The 20,927-nt window shown below is 41.5% G+C and overlaps 2 protein-coding genes across 7 annotated transcripts in view; both read right to left on the reverse strand.

Moving 5' to 3' along the window:
• Nucleotides 1–3,091, reverse strand: part of llgl2 (LLGL scribble cell polarity complex component 2) — a 28,820-nt gene extending 25,729 nt beyond the window's left edge. For both annotated transcript variants that reach the window (XM_079655583.1, XM_079655582.1), the window contains exon 1: nucleotides 2,792–3,091. The gene's annotated coding sequence lies outside the window, so the exon portion shown is untranslated. The remainder of the gene's footprint in view (nucleotides 1–2,791) is intronic.
• Nucleotides 3,092–3,458: 367 nt separating this feature from the next.
• Nucleotides 3,459–20,572, reverse strand: galk1 (galactokinase 1). Of its 5 annotated transcripts, XM_079654939.1 has the most exons (10): nucleotides 20,356–20,566; nucleotides 19,781–20,231; nucleotides 18,926–19,115; nucleotides 18,717–18,836; nucleotides 17,841–17,976; nucleotides 16,858–17,039; nucleotides 13,819–13,969; nucleotides 13,574–13,736; nucleotides 4,334–4,416; nucleotides 4,031–4,218 (listed from the first exon to the last, which is right to left on the reverse strand). In XM_079654939.1, the coding sequence occupies exons 2-9, from the start codon at nucleotides 19,943–19,945 to the stop codon at nucleotides 4,339–4,341; spliced, it is 1,185 nt and encodes a 394-aa protein (XP_079511065.1). In that variant the 5' UTR covers nucleotides 19,946–20,231; nucleotides 20,356–20,566; the 3' UTR covers nucleotides 4,031–4,218; nucleotides 4,334–4,338. The 5 variants fall into 5 exon arrangements, with proteins under 5 accessions (XP_079511067.1, XP_079511068.1, XP_079511065.1 ...); XM_079654938.1 differs by having other exon boundaries at nucleotides 19,781–20,566; XM_079654940.1 differs by lacking the exon at nucleotides 4,334–4,416 and having other exon boundaries at nucleotides 19,781–20,561.
• Nucleotides 20,573–20,927: the final 355 nt, after the last annotated feature.

Raw genomic sequence — 20,927 nt, forward strand, 5'->3', positions numbered from 1 at the left:
CGCATAGAAGATTCAGACATTCACCAGTGGGGTATTAACTGAATTATTCATGTAGTACAACAAAATGTTAAAATGATTTGTGCTGCTAATCAAAAACACGTTAAAAAAACCATTGAATTCAAGACAAGCCAATCGGAAGTCATAAAATGCCGACTCGTTTCAGGGTTTAGGACACACTCTTGCACCTCTTCTTTTTTTGTAACGAATAAACAATAAAGAGTCTCCTTTTAATATTTTGTTGGCTACTTTGAAATACTTTTCTTAATTGTCAAGGCCACTTCAGTGTCGGTTAACTGTATCTTAAACATCTACAGTTATCTAGGGTCACACCCAGATTCCTTGCAACCAAACCTTTCTAGTTTACTCTCATATATGACAAAAACAATTGTAATGAGGTTACATATTTTCTACAAAGGATACAGCCCCACCTCTGGATATTAACATGTCTAATTTCTAAGAGCATTGAGAATGTACAGGATATGCTTATACACAAGAGTATTTTAGCAGCCTGTGGGTTTTAATGTGGACTTTGATACGAGAGCCATTCAACATGAAGAGTTGCATGTAATGATTTATCCTTTTTTTTTTAAATAATTCATCCATTACTTTTCCAAGTCATTATTACATACATACATGCATTTATCTATACTCATAATGTGCTCTGTCCTGGAATATCTGCTGTAAAGCCTGATGAGCAGGAGGACATTCTCTAGCATTTCTACTTCATATGTCATTTCATTAGCAAACCACAGAAAACACATCTTTTCCTGCCAGATAATGTGTTGCACATTGAGAGAGGTAATACAGGAATCAAGTTAACAGTTAACAGCACTAAACACAGCGTGACAGTCTGGGCCCAGTGCTCGGTTTGAAACTTAAGAGCAAGGGACGGCTCTCGGACATCTCAACCGTGTAGGGCTGGATAAATTACCTTTCCATTTCAAAGTTTTTTCTTTGAACACAACAATAGTACAGTCCCACCTGTATATTTGCTCTGCCTACAAGACCTGAGAAAGATGAGAAAAGGTCTGCTTTGCTCAAAACTAATCTAGATTTCATTGCTTGCACTACTTTGGGAGCGGCCATTTGTTTTGCCTCCATAATAGTAACAGGTGGACTTTACCATGCAGGTGTACTAGCCCCAAGTCTCCTGAGAACAAAGGCTTTTTGTTTGGCTAGTGCGGTGCTGCAGGTGGTGTTGGAAGGACTCCGCATGTCCTTCAGCAGCGTGCTGACCTCATTATGGGACTTTTTGCTGCTTTTGCTCAACAGTATATTCAAATGTTGTCTGTTGAAATAATCATTCAAAAATTCAATGAGGCAGGAGAACTAATATATATTTACAGCGTACTGGATGAGCATGCAGCTTAAACAAGATGACTCACATATAAGTCATCACACAGGTACTACATGCGAGCAAACTAAGAAGGTGCTTTGGTTGATTGGAAACCATGTGATAATGGCTGTAAAATGTAGTTTTTATCCTACATTTTGTACATTTTCCTGAAACTAGCCAAACCGGTGAAACGCGTCTTGCTCATGCACCCCCCCCCCCCCCCAAATACACCAGTTACTCACTCCTGAAACCAGACCGTTGAGTCAACGGGCTTACGGACATACCTGCTAGAGACACACCTTGCTCCAGTTCCGTAATTATGCAACACTCTCTGCAACTACTATTCACCTGGTGATGTCTAGAAGAAAACGTCACAGTTGGATATGTACACAGTTGGTTTATCCATCAACTTCAATTATTTTCTTTCCTGGACTGTTCCTCAAGTTGCCATTATTATTAGTGATGGAAAAAAACTAAGTACATTTACTCCAGTACTGTACTTAAGTAGAATTCTTTATACAAGACTTTACTTGAGTATTTCAATTTGCTGCACCTTTACCAGCTTTGATAACACTTTAATGCATCAATAATTATAAAACATATCATATATATTATTCTAAAATCGACCAATTTGCATAATGAATACTTTTACTTTTGGGACCTTAAGTATATTTTGATGCTAATACTCGTGTACTTTTACTTGATTAACATTTTCAATGCAGGATTTCTATATTTTTATACTTATAACAGAGTATTCCTACACTGTGGTCATTCTACTTTTACTATAGTACAAGATCCGAGTACTTCTCCCCTCTCTGGTTATTATGCATAGGTGTGCTGACGCCTACAGAAGCTAGTGTTGCTAGGTCTCATTGTTTACTGTAGGTTTATAGTAAACAACAAGCTAACCAGCAGTCATCAAACCCAAATACGACATTAGATACAACCTCATCCATTCCACTGAGAACAAAAAGGCGTTTTAAAGTCAGAGTTTCAAGTGATTCAGGCAATGTGATACTTTCGGAATGAAAGTTATTCACAAAAAAAACTAGTAAAGCTCATTACAAAGCCGTACACATACATCATTAGGATATGTTTGGGAGATAAGTTAGCAGGTGTCTTAAAGAAACTCATGGAAGTTGAACTTAGACAAACACAATTGTGTGAGTTGCTATAATGCAGAATATAATATAATATGTATGTATAAAAGCTAACACTTAAGACTTTTAAATATGCACGTTAACCTAATTTATAAGAGCTGCCTGAATCCTGGAGGAACATCAGTGAGTAAAGATTAGCCAGCTAGCCAGAGCAATGGAAGACTGGTGTCTGGCTAGCAACTTAAGTTAGCTTGAGTTGTAGGCGTTCACAACTAAAACACTGGTGGCTGTAAAAAGATTTATTGTTAGCCGATTTGCTAGCAAGCAAACACCTGTGGGGTAACTCCCAACCCACCTGATTCAGAAGAGCCGTCGCTCAGCAGAGGTCCACAGTTCACAGCCGCTGGAGAAGAGTCCACACCCGGCCAGTGTCCGGTGCTTTAGTTCGCCAAGAGCTCCCTCCTCATATAAAGTGGTGGAAAATGTTACCAGGACGTAAACCTGTATTGTTGGTTTCAAAGGCAGCTTATTTGCCAAGGAAATATCACGACTCACCCCAGTTAAAGTGTAAAAGTGGGATTGGTGCTCTTTCTTTTCGCACCGCTGCGGTAGCCTCGGTGTTTCCTGCTAAGCTAAACTTCACTGTTTTGCTAACTCCTCCCTTGTGATACATTCAAGTGCACCTCGTTAAACTCAACTCCTTGCGAAGTCCCGCCCCACTTCCGCGTTTGCTTCCGTTCCAATATCTTTCCTTGGTCTAGCAGTCAGTCTTTCTAAAACATAGTATGCTACTGTATCTGCTTTAGTATTTTTTTCTGTGACTGCACATATATACAGTCTTTAACCTGCACGATGTTTACGACAAGAGGAATTCCCAGAAGCATTATATTATCCTTTTTTACTATGGTAAAAAAAGCCTTATTTTTTTATTTAAATAATATTGCTATTGCTAATTTAATTTTCATAAATGCAAACTGTCTGGAATGAAACCTAATATTCAACAATTAAAGAAGGAAAGGAAATTATATTCTGTAACACAAATGATTTATTAACCAAAACCAAAAGAAGCAGCCAGGACAGGATCATCATCATCATCATCATCATCATCATCATCATCATCATCATCATCATCATCATCATCATCATCATCATCAATCATCATCATCATCATCATCATCGTCATCATCATCATCATAATCATCAAACATTTATGTATGCCTTTCCTCTTGTTATTCTGTTAATCATTATATCCCGTATTCTAGCTATTAAAGCCGGTAGTGTACAGTGGTTTAGTTAATGCATGTTGCTGCTGAAAATTAAGTTGATAAGAATGCTGAAACTACAAATCAAATATGATTTTAGTTTTAAAACTAAAACAACAAGCCTGCACAGACTGTGAAAATAATCACTACCAGAGACCCTTTCACAATATTATATCGACATGATGTTAATATTCAAAATGAAACAAAGAAAAATGTCCTTTTAAAAAAGTCCATATAAGACTATAAGACTATAAGACTGTTTTTCAAAAAACATGTAAGACGTTATGATACAAAGAGTTGCTGCAATCTCATAATAAAAAGTCACCATAGCAATGCTTTACTGTGAAGACACTTTTAATAGTTTTAATTGAGAAGAAAAACCAAATATGAAATGCTGTATATATGCCTATGAAAAAGGAATGAGTCAGAGATGTGTTGATAAAGGTCAGGGCAGACTGAGGACCCGAGCTCCCTCTGAAGGAGTTGTGACGTAGAAAGTCGGGGTTCCACTGTATCGCTCCTGTAAAACACACAAACATACAACACAAACACAATGAGAACATTAACCCAATGGTACTTCTGAAAAACAACCCCCTAATGTGAGTGTTAAGCATTAAAGCTGCATCTGAACATACTGTTGTCAAGAATGTAAATACAAAATATGAAACATGACTGTCCATCCAGAAGAGCTGCAGACATTCATGCATCTCTCAAAGTCCTGGAAAGAAAGTGAGAAAAAAGGGTTTGGATTTGCAACCCGACAAATTCCTTTTAAAATGTGACCTATTTTATACATTCTATGGCCGAGATACAGCAAACTAGTTACACATTACAGTACGTCCATAAATCATCTGACAATGTAATTCCAAGCCCTCCCACCAGGAGTGAGCACATGAGTAGTATAAGTACAGATTTATTTGAGAGAACATGGCAAAAAACTAACCCAAAAAGTGGAATTTTATTTGTTCCATTCATATCAATATTGAAAAAGGCCAGCAATAACTTTGCCTTTAAAATCAAAACTATGTCAGTGACATAAAAACTGAGAGACAAAATATAACTGTATTTATGTTGAAGGTGTAGGATTTGTTGTTGCAAAAGGGGTTAGAGCCTACTGTGGCGACTACGCTTCCTACACCACCTCAAAAGTCTAACTACACATCGGGGCTGTGGCTTCAGAGATAACATGTGTGGACACTAGAGATGTTAAGATTCACCGATTCGCATCGGTGCACCGGCATAAACTTTCAAGATGCGAGTGCACCGGTTGAAAGAGTGCACATCGGCTACAGTTTGGGTTGAACCGGGTTGAACTCGCGATGCATCGATTGCGTAGCGTCTTTGCATCGGTAAAAAACCGATTCATTCATATAAAATCCCCTCATCTTGTCAACGCTCAGCAGAGACGATCTTTGATATTTGCTTCGCCACTACGGAGAACGAGTCTCAGTTATCAACACACACGGTAGTTGAGGAGAAAGAGAAACACAGCGCACCGAAAAATACCTACAAATCAAACGTTCGGCAACACTTCGGATTGTTCAAGAAAGACGGTGTAATAGTCATTTATGCTATATAGTTGACCGCAGGTCATGGAGAGTAATAAGGTATCCGTAGACCTTTGTATGAGGTATCTTTATTACTTAACAGGTCTACAGCCATGATACATAGATCCGTCCTAGATGCGGACTTGCATACACACAGTATCACTCCGCAGCCGCACCCCATCAGTAACGTCCTGATGGTATATGTGCGCGGCACTATTACTACAGACGGTCAACTTGAAAAATCACTCGCAAATTGTTAACGATGCCGAGCCGCTTTAAAGTACACAAGTAGTACAAGGAACTTAGCGACGCACATAAAGAGGCGACGTGGGGTCTGCGGCTGAAAAGAGAAACCTGAAAGTGAGACATATGAGTTAAATCACTCAGTGAGGTCTTCTGTCAGAGAGAGGTGTTTAGCTTACAGCAGCCTGTGACGGCCAATAATAATTTAAATGTCTTCCTTACTGTAAGCAGTTATGAAATACCTGTTTGTGAAAGGTTATTTGTTTTCTTTATTGTTCAGATAGAAACCACTGCTTTCTGCTCACTGGTGAGTTAGCCTCTGAGTGTTAAGCACATCAGGCTGGCAGCTGTATGGGCATTGCTCTATGGTAGTTGTTATTTGCACATTGTTAATCATGAGCAATGCATCCTTACATTGTTTAACTGTGAGGTGTTATACAATTGTACTCTGGAGAGCTTTTAAAGGTAAAAAAATAAACGGCATGATGGGATGTGCAGTACCAAATATGTAAAGCACTTTTTTGTTAATGTATGATTTGCTGCATATAAGGAATAAAACAAAAATCCTCTGTCGTACCATATTGAAGTATTATTATTTTTGCATCGTGTTGAATCGCATCGTATCGCCCCGAATCGCATAATGTTGAATCAAATCGTATCGAACTGTATCGCAACAGGGGTGAATCGTATCGTATCGCATCGCCTGGTGTTTCAAAGGTATCGTTAATGTATCGTATCGTGGCAACGTATCGAGATGCGCATCGCATCGCATCGGCCTCAGTGATGGAGATGCACATCCCTAGTGGACACAAGGCCAAACTTTTTGAAAAACACACTTATTTGCTTATTTAAAGTCGGATGACACTCTCTTTTCTTAGTAATAACTGGAGCAAGAGTTGCAAGCTTATTTTCTCAGCTTAGCATAAAGCCTGGAAACAGACTTCAGATCTGTTAGTAATCAGCTGTTCACAGTGACCGAAGGGTCCGCTGTCTGCTGGACATCCTGAAGGTGGGACGAGGGTCCAGAAAGTCATTGTGTTCAGAGAGAAATACTTCAAGCTAATTACGCCATGTCTGCTTCAAAATGTTTCAGGAGGTAAAACAACAACATTAGACATTTGTTAGGTCTCAAGAAAAACACACGAAGACAAAAGAGTGCTACTACTCAGCATAGTTTATATTGCAGTAAATGAACAATATATTTCACAGGTGGATCTAAAGTGTTGTGTTGGACGTAGAAGAAAGCGCTAACCCAGATTTAACACAATTTGTTATCCATTATGGTTAACACTATGACATTTTGACAGACACAGAGACCGACGAAAACATATATTTCCGTATTATTTCAAACACCCCATATTAAAGGCTAACCTCAACCCTAACCTACTGGATTCACTGGTTCAATTGTGTCTAGAGAGATCAAACCCTATTTCATCCACTTGGCATATTCTGTTTTTCTTTACTTGATGTCCTTGGCGCAGATCTTAGCATTTGATAAGACGAAGCGAAGTGCAGTTGAGGATTTCCACAGGATCAGGCGTCACCAGATCCAGCTTGAAGCCTTCAGCCAAAGACAACTTCAGCAGCTCCTCCACAAAGCCCTGCATGTCTGTGATCTCACGGTGCGCGTTGATGATGTCACCTGACTGCGTGACATCGGCGTTACACACCGTCAGCCCCTGGTAGCGCTGCTTGTTGTACTGCTCCTGCGGGAGCTCCTCGGGCCGCGGCACCCACTCCAGTTTCAGCCGGTTCTGCCTCGGGTTGCATGGATGGGGGCTGGTGAGACCTTTGGAGGTTTTGTAGGAGAAGCGCTCACAAAGAAGGGCCATGAAGGCTCTCCAGGTACAGAAGAGCTCCACTGTGAATGCTGCCACTAGGCATGTGCGCAGCTCGTAGTTCTCCGGCGCGTGGCGTAAGTTAAAGTGAAGAATGCGGACCTGGAAGGAGAGGGAAAAATACGTGACTGCACATTATCCAGAGTCATGCACAAACACCCTCTGCTGACACTGTATGTATGGTAAACATTACCAGACTTCCTGAGGTTGGTGAAGGCCACCGTGATAGGCGCTAAAAAATTCTTATCAATATTTTTAGTCGAGACCGATCACACATTAAAAAAGTGAAATAACAGAGGAGCTAGTCTAATGCTGTAACTGCTCCCTGTCTGAAAGCAATTTTATCGATTTAAAAAAATCTTTATGGATATATGCCATTAAAAACATTGTCATATCACCTAACCCTATATAGGTGTATTGCTTTTAAATCATTCTGACAGGAACCCATCCGATTACACTTATTATGATGAAACACTGAATCATAACAATTGTCTCTATTGTAAACTAATGTTAATTAATATATTATTATCAAACATTTATTAAAACTCAAACAATGGGCCTCATACAAGATCATTGTTATTCTTAAGGATTACTTGAACTTGTGTTCTTAGTCACATTAGCCCAATTCTCTTAACTGGACAATCCTCTTGTAAATATTTATAATAACATCATCATAATAATAATTTAACCCTTTTGTGATGTAATAATTTGCATGATCAATGTCTCTAAGTGGCTATATAACCTGTTCCCTCCTGTTTGTAGGAGTGTCATTGTGTGTAAAGTGGTTCTACCATGAGGCCCATTGACTTGTATTGTCAAACAAAAATTGTGCTATTACTTAAAAAAACATACCTTGGACTCCACATTGACCATGATCATGGCTCCTAGGGGCCCTCCTTTGAGGCTGAGAGGCACTGCTGCCTCGTAGCGGCAGAGCTCCTCCAGCAGGGGGCGTATCTGGAAGAAGTCGACCTCCCTCCGCAGCAGTGCCAGCTCTGAGAAGCCATCGGGCAGGTCCAGGGCGCTGGAGCGCAAGTAATTCAGAATGTACCGGAAGACTTTCCCGTCACGGTCGATGAAGACATTACCTCTGCTGTCTCTCAGCACGGGGATCTGCCCGGTGAACATGGCCCCCAGCATGGAGTCTTGACAGCGGGTCAGAGTGTCCAGGGTGGTGGTGTAAATCTCCCCCCCTACGTTCAGAGACACCGGGTCCTGCAGAGAGCTCCTGTTGCTGTTCTCATCCGATGAGTTGAGGTTGAGCATCCTGGAGGAAAGCTGTGGCTCTTTGTGGTCCTGCGGAGCTTCTCTGTTGTTGTTGGAGGATCCTTCTGCTGTGGTCAGGAATGCTGAGGACTGGGAGATGTGGAGGTTTCAACTGCTTCTTTTGTTTCCAAAAAAGACTTGTCTCCTTTGACAGTTAGCAAGCCGGAGTAGTATCCAGGATACGGCCACGTTAGGAAAGATGTGAAGAAATGTGCCAAGTCTGCTTAAAGCTGATGAAAACCCTTTAAAAACCTGAGTTACAAACATACAACAGGTTGCTGCCCTTTTCCATCGCATTGTTGCCATGCAAATAAGTCATCCCTAGTAATGCAGGGGTCTCCCGTGATTTTTGGCAGTAAATGCACATGTTTGTTGAAGTTTCTCAAACAGCAGGCCCACAGTCTGAGAGCAGAAAGGAAGGAGGGCCACAGTGACCGGACTAGCATGCTAATAACTGGACACTTGTGGCTTCACGAAGCTCGCTTTTATTCTCGGTTCATACCACCCCGATCGCTCGCTCGCACACACACACACACACACACACACACACACACACACACACACACACACACACACACACACACACACACACACACACACACACACACACACACACACACACACACACACACACACACACACACACACACACACACACACACACACACACACACACACACACACACACACACACACACACACACACACACACACACTGGAGCTGCCTGAGCAAGACACTGGGGACTGAGCAATTTGTCTGAAATGCATCCCTTAAAGTGACAGACGGACTGAAAGTGCCATTTATCCACAGTGAAGAATTGAACAATGGCCTCAGGCCCTTTTGATTTTAAATACCCTTTGGAAAACAGAACATTTCCAGAAAACAGAATTATAAAAACTGAAAAAGTACATTTTACAACTAAATAGAAAAACTGATTTTGTTGCACCTGTATTGAGTCTATATTTAACAAGTTCATTACTACTCTACAAACATGATCTTCTTAAGTAGGTGGTATTCATAAAAAGTTCAACTGACAGCAGTAGAGTCAGAGAGAAAGATTCAGAGAGCTTGACAGGATGTCAGCGTGTGTGTGAATTTCATCCACAAAAAGCATACAGTATGTTCAATTGTAAATAGAGATCTAAATCATCTACTTGCTGTCAGGGGTAATATTTTGAGTCACAAGAGTAAAACACCCTTTTCCAAAAAGAAAGCGATGGATGAGAGGAGAGAATCTAAATCATCTGGAGATCATGGGCTCTCAGAGACTGAACCGGTGTTCATTTCACTATTGAAATAATTGTAGTCAAAATATTTGTTGAGAATTGTTTTTGTTTTTTAACACAAGACAGGTATAACATTTTTGGGTAACATATTCAGACCTAACAAATATCTGAAAGACAGAGGAATAGCAATGAACTACTTTCTGTTTTAAGTCTTATTCACTGACCCGCAGCTCATGATTAATAAAACTGTTTCCTGCAGCTCACAAATATATAGCTTGTTTATGAGTTGATTTATCTGCTTGAACTGTTGCTGTACTGATAAAGAGCCTCCTACTGAAGATTCAGAAACGTTCTGTCTCTGTAAGCAAAGTTACCTCATGTCACTAGTTCTGGAAGGAATAGATTTACTGCCATGGACGCGGGAAGGGGGGGTGCTGAGGGGGCTGCAGCACCCCCATCTGTTGGCGGAGAGTTGTAACTGCAACACCAAAAAGTTCACTAAACAAATCAATACAAACGTTTTATTTTGAGTTACTATTTTTGAGTTAGCATTTTAGTGTAAGCAGTCTATAAAAAGCTTCACTATATAAGAGAAAGTGATCATGCGGTGTGCTTCTTCTGTTGCTCTGCTATAGAATAGAAGCTTGTCAGTGCAGACAAGATCAGGCATAGGAGTTTTGTGAAAGCAGGGTTTAACAACTGGCGAAAGGCAGGGGAAACATTTAGGGAGCATGAGAAGTCCCATCAACACACAGGCCGTCAACAAACTGGCAGCATTAAAACGAACACCGATGAATGCACTGCTCTCACAAGCTGTTGCTAAAGACCAAATGACTGCATTTAATATGACGTTATTATACAGGACCAAAGCCCCTCCCTACACGCAGATCACGCAGACTGCGTGGGGCCTCGCCTTGTATGGGATTCGTTTTGTATCATAAAGATAAAGCAACACTTTCTCAGAATAAAGCAAAACTATGAGTTTAAAAGAAAAAAAAACTGAGTCAAGCTAAATGAAATACATTTCAAAAATAAAACTATAAGTTGCAAACAAATCATTTGTGTAATCATGTAAACTATAAGTCTTTTTTCTTTGTTTTAACATATCTTTTTCTTTGCAGTTCTTGTTTCTTCTTTCTCAATGATCAGACTTTTGCTCTCGCTGCAGCACTCTCATTTGCGCTCCTTCACTTTTTGTTTGAGATTCTGACACAAACGTCCCAGGTGGGCGGGACTTTCAGGGGTGCGTTCCCATTGGCTACTCAGTTTTTGAGTGACAGCCCAGTCCTCCAGCGATTGTACAATGCAGGCAGCTGGGGTGCGGTAGCTGCCTGACAGACACTTTATCAATCCCAAATTGGGAAATTATTTAACAGCAGCAGTGTGTTCAGGTATTAAAATATTTAAAGTTGGAATAAAGTATAAACTACACAACACAAGTCTAATGCACAGCAATCCATAAGAGAAGTCCGATATGTTCATGAAAACTCCCCAGGAGACACCAACACTAACGTGGCCGAGTGGAATCCGGAGTTTGCTTCATGAGTTGCACTGTATGATCTGTGGTGTAGTGGGCTGTCACTCAAAAACTGAGTAGCCAATGGGGACACACCCCTGAAAGTCCCGCCCACCTGGGACATTTGTGTCAAAATCTCAATCAAAAGATGAGGGAGCGTAAAAGAGAAGACCTGCAGAGAGAGCAAAAGTCTGATCATTGAGAAAGAAGAAACAAGAACTGCAAACAAAAACTTATGTTAAAACAAAGAAAAAAGACTTATAGATTACATGATTACACAAATGATTTGTTTGTGACTTATAGTTTTATTTTTGAAATTTCTTTTATTTTGCTTGACTCAGTTTTTTTTTTCTTTTAAACTCATAGTTTTGCTTTATTCTGAGAAAGTGTTGCTTTATCTTTATGATACAAAACTAATCCCATACGCCTTGCGGCCGAGTTCAGTAAAGTTGGAACGATATTGGCAGATTCGGATTTCACGGATCAATAACTTATGAACAAGACGTTGTTCTCAGACACAAATGACGTCTCCTAAGTACCATGGTAAGGTTGACAACAAACTACAATGACATTTTGATCAAAAAAAGCCAATATGCGCCGTCCTCCAAGCTGGACACTTTACATTGGTCTCTATCCGCAGCCGGAGAAGAAACGAGTGCTCAGGGACCGTCTGCAAAGTGCAACTCCAAAAAAAGAGAATACAATCATATTCAATCACTATTGTACAGTATATTACTACCAAACTCACTACACACATCAATAGTCTCTAATGGCCTCTTTTTGCGGAGGGAGCCTCATCTGAAGCGCAAACGCGGCGCACGTACAGTGTAAGTTAAGCACCACAGTTTCGCCGCTGCGAGGCTCCACTAGCACCTACACAACACATCAGCCCCATTGAACAGCCTAATCGTGCCAGCTATACTGCACATGAGGGGCAGAGCTTTACTCTGTGTGCTGCAACTTGCATATTTATTTATTGCACTTGACGCACACACACACGCATGGCGTAATTTCCACTGGGGACAGGGGGGACATCCCGTTTGTGTCCCCCCACTTTACAAATATGTTTATTATGATTTTTTAACGCAAGCCATCATCGCCACGGAGCACACAGCCTCTGTGAGCGAGCGAGACAGAGAGAGAGAGCTAGGGAGCGCGTGAGAGCTAGGGAGAGCACACCTTTATATATTTAATATAGATAAAGTAAGAAATCATTCCAATGTGTACTATAGGACAGTAAAAATAACACAAAACAGTTTAAAGAGGGGGGGGGGGGGTGCTTAGTAAAATATGCATAAATAAAAAGAAAGAATGCTAACTAGGTAACATAAGATAAGAATAAACAAGTTTAAATGATTTGTTATTGGTTGTGATCATATTCTAAAGATGTTTGGATTATTGAAAAGTATACAGCTCCCTTTTATCTGGGTGTTGAGAGCTGTGTCCATAAATTCATTTTGCTCTCAAAGTGCACCAGATTGATGCATTTCACTTCAACATTAAAAAAAATATCTTCCAGAATGTGAGGTCCACCTAACACAGTATGAGGGTAAGGAAACTTTCCAAAAGCTTTTTTCTTGTGAGGACATATTTGTCCCAGGACCCTATGTTAAACCCCATTCTCTGAAAATGGCCACGCAAACAACAACACAATCTTTGTGCATATTGTAGGAAAAAAAGGCAAGTTTGGTGTAAAGACATGGTAACATGGAATGAGAAGCAACTGAAGTTGTGTTTGTATCTGTGTTGGTGGTAGCCCGATACAGCAGTTTCCCTTATGAGCAATATGTCCTGAACTTTTACAGTCTTAAGAACTGAGAATGCATGTATAATGCTTATATTGTTCTTTTCCACTAACTCCCAGTATGAGAGCAAACTAACTATTAGCCAAAATGTTAAAGCCTTAAACAACAAATATTTTATTGATAATATTCCTGATAACTGGCAAACATTACACATACAGCTCTAGAAGAAATGAAGAGACCACTGTAGCATTATCAGTTTCTCTGGTTTGACTATTTACAGACGTATGTGTTTGAGTCCAATTATTTTGTATTTATTTTATTCTATTAACTACTGACAACATTTCTCTGTATTGGAATTCAACAGACACTGGAATGGAATGGCTGCTGTACATGTAGTGATTGAGATTTGAGAACAATTTTAAGTTGTCTCTTGATGTTTTTCAGAGCTGTACAATCTCTTCAGTGCACAGTGTGAGGCAAAGTGTGTGTGGACCTGTATGTGCAGTATAGTCCTGTCGATGGTGCAGGCCTGCAGCAGGGTCACGGTGCATCCTCCAAACCCTCCACCCGTCATCCGGCTGCCGTACACCCCCTCCACCTCCAGGGCGACAGACACCAGCTCATCCAGCTCACTGCAGCTTACCTCATATAGGTCTCTGATGGGGGGGGGCAGCAGCACGTTAGCTCACTCCTCCCACATTCTGTCCTAATAGTGACTCTACACCTGCTGTGGTGTACCTCAGTGAGTTGTGGCTCTCCACCATCAGCCTGCCGAACTCTTTGTATTCTCCTCTCCTCAGAGCCTCAGCAGCCTGGACCGTCCTCTTTATCTCCTCAATCACATGACGCGCTCTGCGGACGGTGACCTCATCCATTCTGTCGCCGGCCTCTGAAAGGATAGGGACTGTTGGGGCTATATATTGATTCATATTATTTCATAGTTAAATATTTATTTTCTTTACTGTTTTTGTTTATTGTTAATGTACCTTTTTATTTTAGTGTAATTTCCCTGCGTAAGATTCGCCTTCTGGGGCCTCAGAGGCAGATTACTTTGGAGTGAATTTTCACTTTATTTATTTATGATTTTGGACGCTAAAGGGAAGGTTAAAAATGCTATGTCATGTTACGTCAAGCTTCTATATAAATAAATTTCCTTTGTTAACCTTTGCATTAAAATGTTATATCTATATATATATATACCAGTCAAAAGTTTGGACACACCTTCTCATTCAAGTTTTTTTTTTATTTGTAATTGTTTCTACATTGTAGATTTATACTGAAGACATCAAAACTATAAAGGAACACATATGAAATTATCTAGTAAACAAAAAAGTGTTAAATTCAGAATATGATTTTTATTTAGCTGGCTACTGGAGAATACTGTGGTAAGCGTGTTGGTTAAGTGTGCCTTGAATTCTGAATAAATCACCAACAGTGACACCAGCAAAGCCCCCCCCCCCCACCATCACACTTCCTCCTCCATGCTTCACGGGTGGAACCACACATGCAGAAACCATCGGCTCACCTTCCCTGCATCTCACAAAGACACGGCGTCAGGAACCAAAAACTCAGATTTGGACTAATCTGGTCTAATGTCCATTCCTTGCGTTTCTTGGCCCAAACAATTCTCTTCTTCTTGTTGTTCATCCTCAGTCGTGGACCTTTGCAGCGATTGGACCATGAAGGTCTGATTCACGCAGTCTCCTCTGAACGGTGGATGCTGAGATTGTCTGCTACTTCAGCTCTGTGAACATTTATGTGGGCTCTAATCTGAGGTGCTTTAATGTGTGGTTTCTGAGTCTGATGTATTACTCTGATGTATTTATCCTCTGAGCCTCTTCTTTTCCCGGGGGGTCCTCATGAGAGCCAGTGTCATCATAGCATTCGATGTTTTTTGCGACTGCACTTGAGGATACATTCAAAGTTCTTGAATTCATATATTTTTTGTTGAATATATAAATACTATTATGAATATTGATAAATACTGTATTCTAACAATACGGTATTCTGTTTTTCACATTTATTATTTTGTATTTGTTTTTTGTTTTTTTTAAATCTGTTCGAAATAAAGATGAAAATTAAATGAAATGGTTCCGGATCGACAGGCCTTCATTTGTTAAAGTGATGATGGACGGTCGCTTCTCTTTACTCAGTTGAGTGGTTCTTGCCATAATATGGATTACAACAGTAGTCAAATAGGGCTTTCCACTGTGCACTAACTCTGCACAACACAACTGATGGTCTCAAACACATTAAGAAGGCAAGTCATTCCACAAATGGACCCTTCACAAGGCGCACGTGTTAATGGAAAACCATTCCAGGTGACGACCTCATGAAGCTGACTGAGAGAAGCCAAGAGTGTGCAAAGCTGTCATCAAGGCAAAAGGGAGCCACTTTGAAGAATCTAAAATATAAATTATATTCTGGATTTTTTTAACACTTTTTTGTTTACTAGATAATTCCATGTGTTCTTTCATAGTTGTGATGTCTTCAGTTATAATCTACAAAGTAGAACAACAATAAAATAAACAAAAACCATTGAATGAGAAGGTGTGTCCAAACTTTTGACCGGTACTGTACATATCTGGGAAAGGGAAACGGCTTCTTTTGAAATGGAGCACCCTAGGTTCCTCCCTCCAAATTGAAGGCCAACGGACAGCCCACTGCATCATAAAACCCAGATAGTCTTCCCCCCCTCCTCCTGTGTCCCGATTCCTCTGTAAATGTATTCCTTTAATTGCAGAGCGCTTTTCATCACAAAAACCAATAAACCAGCTAAGGTATGCTGAGGAAACGCTGTTTTTGCTAAGGCCATGGTTCAGACAGTATGTTTCCTAGACATGCATTAGTTGCTGGAACTTCAATAAGGATTGCGGCCCATTAGTTGTAGCCCAATAGTTATTCATCACATAGATTTACCTGCATTAAACCCTGATTATTAGTGGTGAAATGTAACAAAGTAGTTTCAACATATGTACTCTCAGATGTAATGCAAAGCATGCAATTATTTCTATAGTCCTGACTGAATGTTTGTATTTTAGGTGCTATTAATAATCAGTCAAATCATTCAAGAGTCAAAATCAGTTGAGCTACCCATAAGTTCACAAAGTTATTAAAATACGCTTCACCTAACCAGCTTCAACCATAAAGTGATGAACACATGAACATGCTATCTTGTTCTAATGGTTCCTTTTTGTCTACAAGTTGAAATACTTCTCTTGCACATTGTCTGGCTAGACAAAAATCTAAAAAACTAATGTGCTTAAAGACAAGTGCCTTGGCTACTGCCACTATATAGCTAGTTATATATTCAGCTTTAGCTAAACTGAGCAGCTTCAAAAGTATGTCATTTTAGAAAGAAAATGTACCTCTGCTAACATTTCACTTCCTGTCCTCGGACTAAAGGCGGCAGTTATAAGAAGAAGTCGGTTTAGATTTGTATCCACACAACACTGTCCACTCAGCTATCAGTAAAATAAAAAGAGTCCACACGCTCAATAGCCTGGAGGCTAAAACTGAATTTCTGGCCCCGTCAGAAAAAAGGTTTCAATGACTCGTTGGGAGTTGTGTTTTTTTACTTTGCACAGAGCCAGTCTAGCACTAAAACACTGTACGGAACAAGAGGAGACAGGGCAGTGAGAGATGGGACAAGACAGAATGACATCACTGGAATGGAAGAGGATAGGATCAGGCAGGATGCTAACCCAGGACAGGGGACATAAAAAGGAAGTGGAATATCAAGGTTTAGCTCAGGAGAATAAGAACTAAACTCCTCACCCTCCAGGTCCTTCATGGTGGCGTCTCTGAGACTGCTCTTCCCCATGGCGGAGGCTGCCTCCTCACAGCGCCGGCGCCTCAGGGGGTACTCACTGCCGCTCAGAGAGTGCTTCACGTTGGAGTTGGTGATGAGAATGATCAGGCCTGGGTCTGCCAGAGGGACAGGGGTGGCCTCCAGGGATCTGAGTACAAACACAGGGACGCGGGAAGTCAGTCAGAGTTTGGGGTGAAGTTCTTTAGCAACAGCTTGTGAGAGCAGTGCATTCATCGGTGTTTGTTTTAATGCTGCCAGTTTGTTGACGGCCTGTGTGTTGATGGGACTTCTCATGCTCCCTAAATGTTTCCCCTGCCTTTCGCCAGTTCTTAAACCCTGCTTTCACAAAACTCCCATACCTGATCTTGTCTGCACTGACAAGCTTCTATTCTATAGCAGAGCAACAGAAGAAGCACACCGCATGATCACTTTCTCTTATATAGTGAAGCTTTTTATAGACTGCTTACACTAAAATGCTAACTCAAAAATAGTAACTCAAAATAAAACTTTTGTATTGATTTGTTTAGTGAACTTTTTAGTGTTGCAGTTACAACTCTCCGCCAACAGATGGGGGTGCTGCAGCCCCCTCAGCACCCCCCCTTCCCGCGTACATGTACAAACACAAACAAGTACCTGATGTAGATATGTAGTTCCTCTGTCTATGAAAGACCATTTGAAACAAGAAGAGACTAAAAGTAATCGCCATGTTGGATTCATCTCCCTGTTTAAAGTACCTGCAGTCGATGAGCAGGGCATGGCCCTCCCTGTTTAAAGTACCTGCAGTCGATGAGCAGGGCATGGCCCTCCCTGTTTAAAGTACCTGCAGTCGATGAGCAGGGCGTGGCCCTCCCTGTTTAAAGTACCTGCAGTCGATGAGCAGGACGTGGCCCTCCCTGTTTAAAGTACCTGCAGTCAATGAGCAGGGCGTGGCCCTCCCTGTTTAAAGTACCTGCAGTCGATGAGCAGGGCATGGCCCTCCCTGCCCAGAACAGACACAAACTGATCCATGATGCCGCAGGGGACTCCAGCGTGAGAGTGCTCTGCCTGCTGACAGGCCACCGCTTTGGAAACCTTGTCTCCGTCATCTGAAAGATCAAGGCAGATTCATCTTTAATTACAAAAATCCTGGCCTGTATACCTTAAGTTCAACTATAATGGTTGTAGAAATAAAGTTATTTAAAGAATAAACTGCAGCAGAACTTCAAAACTGTCATATCGCTATATGACCGCCGGAGAGCCTAAGGTTTAGAGGGGGCGGCCCATATGCAGTCACCGCTGCCTGGTAGGCCGGTTCGATTCCCGAGCGGGCCAATTCAGGCAATGTCCTCCCCTCTGTCTCCCCCTTTCACTCTAAGATCTCCAATAAAGGCATGCTGGCCCAAAAACTGTAGCATTGCAAAGTCAGTCTACACCAATATATCAATTTGCTGCTTTTGGGTTGTCCTTTCAAATCTCTGTACACCATCCATCTCTGATATTATTAGGAATCCTTCCTGACAGCACCGAATATCAGAGTTGGTGTCACATGATTTTGGAAAATGATATTTTGTATTAATTATCTCTGCAATAAATATTGCAAAATAGAACATACAGGAATGTTGACCAAATGCCTACAAAGTTCCTTATGTTCTATCAGAAAGACTTCTGTGTAGATAAGTAAATCTACAACAATGGAGCTGTGCACGATCCATTTTGTATCAAGCAGCAGATTTGCAGCATGGTGTGTTTGAGTCACATTGCATTCAGTCTAACTACTGCACAGATGCTGGATGGATATCTGGTGCAGCTCCATCACGCTGCTCTGTCTCTGATCTCAGACTCTGACCTGGCTGGAGTTGCTGCAGGAATGTGTAGAATGCCACCTCCAGAGAGGCAGAGCTGGACAGGCCCCCCCCCAGGGGGACACTGCTGGCTATCACCGCCCTGAACCCCGGGACAGGAGGAGCTGCAGACAGAGAAAAGACACGTTGAAGCAAAGTACAACCAAAGCAGGACGAGATCAAGATTTTCTAGCTATTGACAGTCATTGTGTACCCCTGTAATGCTCGATGACACCCTTCACGTAGTTGGCCCAGCGGGGTAACCCTGGAGCCAGCGGGGCCCAATCAGCAGGCAAGTTGAAGTCCACTCTGTGGGGCTCATCAGCATCCTCAGTCGCTGTTACCACGGTAACATCCCGGCCACAGGTTTGACTCCCTACAACCACAGTCACCAGGGGCAGCGCCTGAGTCACCAAACACAGAGAGGAAATATTTAGCCAAACTCTTTTAAAATCAGGGAGTATGATGATGTTACTGATGAGAGGAAGACTGCTGTTAATACAACATTACAGACAGTCAGTGAGGTGTGGCAGGGTGCACGGTCTGAGTGTCCAACAGTGGAGTTAGGCCTTGTCCTTGAGCCTTAAAAGTGGGTAAAAAGTCCATTTCTGACAGCTTCTGGTACACAACGCCCTTACAACAATCCAGATGTAGGGCACCATTACCATCATTCAAATTACACATTTCACCTAAAATTGTAAAAACAAAATAGGCCTACTTACTTCTAGATGTTTTAGTGCAGAGTTGTTATATGACACATTGAAATAAAGTTATTTGCAAACTCAGCAGTCTTTGTTCCCTTATGAGTATGTATGCATATCCTGCATTTCTAGTATAAAAGTTGTTATTGAGTCCATTCATATATTGTTTATTTTGCTTCTGTGTTTCCCATAAACCCAGGAATGTAACAATCCTTTGCCTATATGTCTTTATTCTTCCATGTTATGTGGTCCAACATATGGATTATACAGGCCAGAGTTCTGAAAAGTTGACAAAACTCAAACAAAACATAAATATATCCGTGCCAGATGTGTTATCCAGATGTGGTACTGAATAGTGCTGGTGTTACCATTGGCAGCACGAAGCCCTGGTTGTAGTCGGTGTGCTCTCCGATCAGGTTCACCCTCCCCGGGGCACAGACCGCTATGAGCGGAGCATCCCCCCCGAACAGCTGCTCGTACCGCCGCCGAGCCGCCGCGAACAGCTCCGACACAGTGGGGACAGAACCGGCCATGGAGCCGGACACTTCTGACACTGGGTACAAACTACTAAATCAATGAAACATGCGCAGGACAGACACAAAGAGTATTTTCTGAAGTTAAAAGCTCAGAAAGTGGCTGAGATATATGCATGAGAATGTGAGGATCTTCTGACATGTCAGGTGCTCTTTACTTCCTGGAGGTGTGGCCAAACGGTTTGTTATGAGGCTCTGATGGGTTATGGCTAGAAAGGATCCGTCTTGTGTAAATATGACGTCACGTTCTCGTTGTAACTCTCGTTGGAGCGGCTCGGAAACACATCTACAGCAGTAACATGATGCAACATACACATTAATGCAGCAGGATAATAGTAAAACACTGAAAGGGAACATTTTATTGCACCAGGAGCTATCTTGGGACTTTTACTGCGACAACGTTGACTTGCCTGTGAATAAAAAATAAACCATAGTGTTGGTGATCTACAGTGTTGTCATTCTTCTTTGAACAGCAAGACCGCTAAAACCCTATTTCAAAAATCACACTCCCTTTCATTGACATAATTAATAGATAGTTTAGCTTCTCACGATCATTTGCTGTGGCCCACTGATGTTAACGATCGTAACTGAAAGGCTGCCTGCCAAACGTAAACATTCAGCCACGTGACTTGCAAACTCTCGCGAGAGTTTTACACTAGACGGATCCTTTCTAGCCATAACCGCTCTGGTTGGTGGTAACCAGTCACATGACACAGCTTGATATTTCAGCTCTCTTTCAGCTCTCTTTCAGATTTTTTACCATCAATTAGATAATTATTGTATTTCAGTCATCAGCCTATATTTACAGTCTGTCCTGTGCACACACAGAGCAGGGGGGGGTCGAGGACATTTGGTTCCTTCCCTCACAGCAGGAGGCAATAACATTGTAATCCTGGCATTTCCAGTTTTTGAAATTGCACCAGCAATCTGATTATTCCTCTTTAACTGTAAGGGAACTCAGGTAACATTTGCCAGTGACTGT

The sequence above is a fragment of the Notothenia rossii genome (genome assembly GCF_949606895.1).
Source record: "Notothenia rossii genome assembly, chromosome: 10".
Taxonomy (NCBI): Eukaryota; Metazoa; Chordata; class Actinopteri; order Perciformes; family Nototheniidae; genus Notothenia; species Notothenia rossii.

Excerpts from the sequence above, each read along its gene's own strand:
- galk1 (XM_079654939.1), bottom strand. The coding sequence starts at position 19,945 with ATGGCCGGTTCTGTCCCCACTGTGTCGGAGCTGTTCGCGGCGGCTCGG. Across the intron at positions 13,970-16,857 it reads CACCATGAAGGACCTGGAGG|AGGCCGGCGACAGAATGGAT; the intron begins GTGAGGAGTTTA and ends CTATCCTTTCAG. Across the intron at positions 4,417-13,573 it reads GGACTATACTGCACATACAG|GACTTTGAGAGATGCATGAA; the intron begins GTCCACACACAC and ends CTTTCTTTCCAG.